The following is a 6,750-nucleotide window of genomic DNA, read 5'->3' on the forward strand; positions in this document are numbered from 1 at the left end:
TGAGGAGCCCGTGATGCACGGGGGGTGTATAGGCAGAAGGGGAGGGGCTTTACACTTTTAAGTGTAATACTTTGTGTGGCCTCCGGAGGCAGAAGCTATACACCCAATTGTCTGGGTCTCCCAATTGGAGCTAGAAGAAAAGGAATTTACGGTAAGTAAACAAAATTCCCTTCTTTTTTTTTCTCCAAATTTGGGGTGAGTCTTATAATCCGGTGCGTCATAAAATGAAAAATACGGTATTTATTTAATTAATATAATGTGACCTGGGGTATACAAAGGCTGCAGTAATTATGTATTTTTTTTCCCATCCTTTTTAGATTTGTGATATTTGTAAAGAGCAGTTTGAACAGTATTGGGATGAGGAGGAGGAGGAGTGGCATCTGAAGAACGCCATGCGGGTCAACGAAAAGGTGAGCGGTGCTTGTAATAGTGTGTTTACGTCTTCCGCTCGCTGCATGCAAAATTTAGTGATATAGCTCCTTTAAGGCGTCTTTCACACATCCATGGAAAACACGTTTTTCACGGACATGTTGAAGGTGCGTATGGCCCTCCGTGTGCTGTGATTTTGGCACACATGTTCTCCATGTGCTATCCTTGATAGCACACTGAGATCAGGAACGTTTTACTCGCCTTTGTCCGGCGCTGCTGCTGCTGCTGCTGCTGCTGCTTCCGGGTCCGTGGTGCAGTGAATATGCAATGAGCGTAATGACTAGGCCCTGAAGCAAGTAACAGCAACACCGGATACAAGGGAGTATAGAAATTGTATTTCAAAGACACGTCTTTTCTCCAGTCCGTGTCACACGGATCACACCACTGTGACATAAATTCTGCTGGAGAAAAACGGACTTGTATCCGCGCAGAACTCACAGACACTTGTGTGCTCCATATGGACAAACGGTCCTTATGAAAACACTGATGTGTGCGCAAGGCCATTCATTTTAATAGGTCTGCCTATGCCTGTGATTCCGGTACGTATAAAAACTGTGTCATACATACCGGAATCACTGATGTGTGAACTGGGCCTTACTGTGTACACAGCATTTCTTTAGCTCTGGAGAAGGCAAAAACGGTATAAGGCCATGTGCGCACGCTGCGGATTTTACCGCGGATTTTCTGCAGAAAATGTGTCCAACATTTGTGCAGTTATTCCCCAGCAAAAAATATGGGTGTCAAAAAAAAAAAATGCTGTGCGCAAACTTTTTTTTTTTTTTTCTTTATACCTGCGGCTTTACCCGCGGAATTTCCGCTGCGAAATTAATGTGCATGTCACTTTTCTGCAGGTCCCTGTGGTTTTGCCATTTAATTATTGGTAAAAACCTACAGCGACCAACCTGCGGAAAAAATGCAGAAAAACTGCATGCGGATTTCGTTGCGGTTTTTTACCGCAGGTGCGGGATTCTTTCAGAGGGTCCGGTTTTTCCTTAAGAAAAAGTCAGTTTCTAGTGCGCACAGGACCTAAAGCCATCTCTGCCTTCTCTGTGCGATCCCCAGCTGTCTTTGACATCGGAATCCTCGCTTCCGCAACTACACAATCACATGTAGCTGCGCTCCAATGCAATTACGTTTTAGAGCTGCGCCTACAGAGTAGGATCACTGACGTGTGAAGGGGGCCTAAGACGGCAAACATGGAAACTGATGACCCATGCTTTAACCCCTTAATGACCCATGACGTACTGGGTACGTCATGGATCGTGTGCCGGTAAGCCCGGCCGGCGGCCGCGATCCGCGCACATATCAGCTGTTATCAACAGCTGACATGTGTGCCTGCTAGCCGCGAGTGGAATCTCTTCCACCCGCGGCCATTAACCCCTTACATTTCGCTGCCAAAATCTGGCAGCGATATGTATATGGGCGCCGCCATGACAGTCACCCCGCCCCCACCGGAAGTCACAAGACATGATCACATGACTTTCGGTGGTTGCCATGGTAGCACAGGGTCATGTGATGACGCCTGTAGCTAACATGACTCACTTCCTCTCAATGCCGGAATACAGCCGGCATTGAAAGTGAAGCAGCAAATCTGCAGTTCTCAGCTCTGTAGCTGAGATCTGCAGATAGTGCAGAGCGATCGGATTGCTGATCGCTATAGCCCCCTAGGGGGACTAGTAAAATTAAAAAAAAAGTAAAAAAAAAAAAAGTTTTAAAAAAAACCTAAAAGTTCAAATCACCCCCCCAAAATTAAAGGGTTAAAAAAATACACACATTTGGTATCGCCGTGTTCAGAAATGCCGGATCTATCAAAATATAAAATCAATGAATCTGATCAGTAAACGGCGTAGTGGCAAAAAAATTCCAAACGCCAAAATTATGTTTTTTGGTTGCAAATTTTGCGCAAAATACAATAACAGGCGATCAAAACGTAGCATCTGCGCAAAAATGGTACCATTAAAAACATCAGCTCGAGACGCAAAAAATAAGCCATGAATGATTCATAGATCCCAAAAAATAAGAACGCTACGTGTTTCGGAAAATGGCGCAAAACGTGCGCCACATTTTTTGGACAAGCTTGTGAAATTTTTTTTAACCCCTTAGATACAAGTAAACCTATACATGTTTGGTGTCTACAAACTCGCACCGACCTCAGGCATCACATAGATACCTCAGTTTTACCATATAGTGAACACAGTGAATAAAATATCCCAAAAACTATTGTACGATCACACTTTTTTTGCAATTTTTCCGCACTTGGAATTTTTTTGCCGTTTTCCAGTACATTATATGGTAAAACTTATGGTTTCATTTAAAAGTACAACTCGTCCTGCAAAAAACAAGCCCTCATATGGCAAGATTGACGGAATAAAAAAGTTACGCCTCTCGGAAGGGGAGCAAAAACAAAAGCGCAAAACAACGGAAAGTGCCCGGGGTCTGAAGGGGTTAAACTTCCCCCGTCATTGGAAGTTTACAGGCTGATATTATGAAGTAGCCGTAATGTACCCGTGTCAGACGGCGAAATACATTCACTAATGTATTATGTACATGAAAAGCCTCCTTCAACAGTTGTGAAATATTGGGGGGGGGGATATCCTTATAAATGCAGTGGGATTTTTTTTTTTTTTTTCTCCTGCTTTTTCTTTAGTTTTTTTTTTTTTAACGTTCTTTGTATTAGTTTCTAATAATAACAGATAATCAATATTCATATAATACAATATGGTTATGTTAAACTACAAAATTACAGATAATATATTTCTTCGAATTCCAACCCCACTTTTTCTTTCTAACGCGTCTCTTGTTTTTTTTTTCTTTTCTTTTTTCAGATTTTCCATCCATCCTGCTACGAAGATTATAAGAATGTAAGTACTGTGCGGGGACGTCATTGTGCTGGGATTGTGTATTGAGTCTTGTAAGTAACCTTTGCTTTTTCACAGTAACTTTCCATTCTGCAGGAAAACGGCATAAAGGTAACCAGTGGTAATGCTTTTTCCAAACAGCGCCTCCTAGTATCATATATATTTTATTGGGGGAAAAAAACAGCCCACAACTTGTCTTTGTCTTTATTTTCTTGCCATCACAAGATGTTGCTTCTCTGCATTTACTCGTGTCCCCTCCCCTCTTCTTTCAGACGTCCTCCTTTTTAGATTGCTCACCATCTCCTAGTAAAACACTCACGGAAAACCCACTGAACGCAATGTTAAGACTTGTCAAAGAGGAGGTGGCGGACACTTCCGACAGCACAGTCAGAGTGAAGGAGGAGCCCAATGCCGACGACGCAGCCGCTCAGTGCGCCCAATCCATACCGCTGCTAACCGAGATCAAACCGGAAGCAGAGGATGATCCGGTGTGACCCTGCACCATTTACAGAAAAAAAAAAAAACCAACTGGAAAAGCGAAGAACTGGGGCCGGGCCCTGGATACCTACTATGGTTACTGAATACATTTTTGTATTTGCTTTTTTTTCTTATGCTGCCTGCACAGTTTCATGTGTGTAAAACAAACCATTCTGTAAATGTGTGCAGATTGTAAAAGAGGTATTGTATGATTTTCACCTGACTGTAAATTATAAATAAAAATTATTTTTGCTATACATGGAGTGTAATGTTTATGCACGCCATTCAGAGGTAAAACAGAGAAAAAAATATAATAAAATCTGCTCTCATTTTGGTTGGAAATGTAATTTTTATTTTTCTTGGATGGGTGTAGTGAACTGCAGCAATTTTTTTTTTTTTTTTTTTTTCTGTTTTTTTCCTTCTTTACTCTTCCTATAAGTTCGAATAATTTTATTTTCTGTGTTGTTTTGGTTTAGTGAAGCTTTTTATTTATAACTAGGAAACGGGACAATTAAAACCCGCACAGGTAAATGAGGGAAGGGAAACTTAATTTATCTAGAAGACTGAAGTCTGCACAAGGCAAGAAGCGTGTAGATACTCTTTACCAGGCTGGATCTCTCCGGTCCGCCAGCTCGCTATATTTTTCAGTGTTCAGCTTCTTGAATGCTTTCAGTACAAATGTTCACATTTAATTACTAATAAAAATGATTAGAATGAAATGCGTCTTACTGGTGTTTTTTGTGAATGAATGGTTGGATGGGAGGAAAAAAAAACTAAATATGGGGTCCTATAGATGAGGGGGAATATGCAGCTAATGTCTTTAAGGCCCTGTGCGCACGCTGCGGATTTACCGTAGATTTGCTGCAGAAAATGTGTCTAACGTTGCTGCAGTCATTCCCCAGCAAATCCTATGGGTTTTAAAAAATTCTGTGCGCACACTGCTTTTTTTTTTTTTTTTAATACCTGTGGATTTACCTGCGGATTTTCCGCTGCGGAATTAATGAGCATGTCACTACTTTTCTGCAGATACCTGCGTTTCTTGCTGTAGATAATGGTAAAAATCCACAGGGTCCAACTTGCGGAAAATTCGAGGTAAAACCGCATGCGGAGTTCGTTACAGTTTTGGTGCATTTTTTTTTTTTTTTTTTTTTTTTTTACCGCAGGTGTGGGATTCTTTTAAGAGGGTCTGAATTTTCCTTAAGAAAAAGACACTTTCTAGTGCACGCATAGCCTAACAGTGGATTAACCTGCTCGTATGGCATCCGATGCGATACACTACTGACCCTCGGCTCCTTGCTGTGCTACCAGCGTGAGCCCGAGTGTCATGCAATTGTGATCAGATCACAGCTGCGGAGGAGAGGGAAGGATTAGTTCTCCCCGTGTTTGCTTGGATTTCCTCTGGGTTCTCCGGTTTCCTCCCACACTCCAAAGACATACAGATAGGAACTCTAGATTGTGAGCCCCAATGGGGACAGTATTGCCAATGTATGTAAAGCGCTGTGGAATTAATAGCGCTATATAAATGAATAAAATTATTATTATTATTATTACCAGCAAAGAAGGGCAGCAGTTGTAAATCGCCCAGGCCAAAAACTACTACTACTAGCACCACTTTAGTCAACTTAGTGGGGGTTTAGCTGCATCCTGTTAGAGTAGTAATTTTTGGCCTGGGCGATTTACAACTGCTGCCCTTCTTTGCTGTAATTGCTTAATTTTTGGAGGATTTTTATTACTCTTTATGTTGCTATTTTTTTTTTATTTAGTAGAGGGATTAATCTCCCGATCTCTTCCATTGTCAGCTAATGTGATTATTGCACTGCACTCTGATGTCATCAGAGTGCAGTCCGATGTTTCACTCGCACCCAAAGACTTGTATGGGTGCGAGTGACACGTCTCTCGCTGACTATCTCATGCTGCATCCAGTATCTGGATGAGAAAAAAAAGCTGACAACTGCTCTCCTCCCTCAATGAATGTGTGAGTGAACCCTTATACAGAATCTGTCACCACATTTCCCTGTAGACATTACTACGTGTATTGTAGACCTGGTGAGGCTGGTACATTACAATGGTTGGGTAATCCTTCATAAAAGTTTCACTTTCTGTGCTCACCTAGACCGATTGACAACACCAGTGTCGTTACTCCCCGCCCACCTAGCTTGATTGACAGCTCCTCACTGTACCTCCTCCCTGCAGCGCAGAAATTCCACAGCACTCTTCAACCTGCAGCTTTCGGGCTTGGTAGGTGTAGGCTAACTACATTTGGACTGATGAGCTGGTTTTATTCGAAAGCTCAACTTGTTTTAATATGATGCCATTCTGACATGGATTTTCATAGTAAAGACACTGGCCCCATCAGTACTATATAATATATGCAATTTATATTGTGAAATTTTGTGACAGATTTGCTCTAAAAAGGGGGGTTATCAAGTAGTTTTTACAGGTAGGAAGTGGGCGCGACTGACTGCAGCTTCCAAATCTTGTGTATGGTGCAGCACATCGGCAGTGCCTCTTTCATGCTGGTGTGGAAGGTTTTCACATGCTGGGTACAAGATAGTTACTTTTAGGGGTGAGATGCCCTCTAATATTACTGCACTGGGCTCTGCAGCTTCTAATTAAAGCGATTGTCCCATGATATCAACTTGCACAGGATTGGTAATGACTATCTGATCTCCAAGGATTCCTACAACAGGGGACTGCTACCAATCAGGACAATGGGGTCCTCCTGTGCCCTGTTTTGTATACTTAATTGTCTATAGGCGTGATTGGGATATAGTACAGAACTCATCCATCATCATCTCTCTGACACATGGAGTATCATGGATCGTCTTGGGATGCTTTACTGTTGGCAGACACAGGACTCGCGGTCTCTTCTCCAGACCATCATCCTTGAATGGACCAGATGTGCACATGGTTGATCCTCACTCTATATATTGTCCATGGGACTACTGGAAAAAGCAGATCACTGTAGTTTCAGCCTAAGGTTTTG

At 42.2% G+C, this 6,750-nt stretch overlaps 1 protein-coding gene across 1 annotated transcript in view; it reads left to right on the forward strand.

The window, feature by feature from the left end:
- Positions 1-4,483, forward strand: part of PCF11 (PCF11 cleavage and polyadenylation factor subunit) — a 63,480-nt gene extending 58,997 nt beyond the window's left edge. Inside the window, exons 14-16 of the mRNA XM_075337518.1 lie at positions 318-410; positions 3,255-3,290; positions 3,560-4,483. Coding sequence (XP_075193633.1) covers positions 318-410; positions 3,255-3,290; positions 3,560-3,781 — 351 coding nt within the window. The 3' untranslated portion in view covers positions 3,782-4,483. The remainder of the gene's footprint in view (positions 1-317; positions 411-3,254; positions 3,291-3,559) is intronic.
- Positions 4,484-6,750: the final 2,267 nt, after the last annotated feature.

This window comes from Anomaloglossus baeobatrachus, chromosome 2 (assembly GCF_048569485.1).
Source record: "Anomaloglossus baeobatrachus isolate aAnoBae1 chromosome 2, aAnoBae1.hap1, whole genome shotgun sequence".
In the NCBI taxonomy this organism is placed as follows: Eukaryota; Metazoa; Chordata; class Amphibia; order Anura; family Aromobatidae; genus Anomaloglossus; species Anomaloglossus baeobatrachus.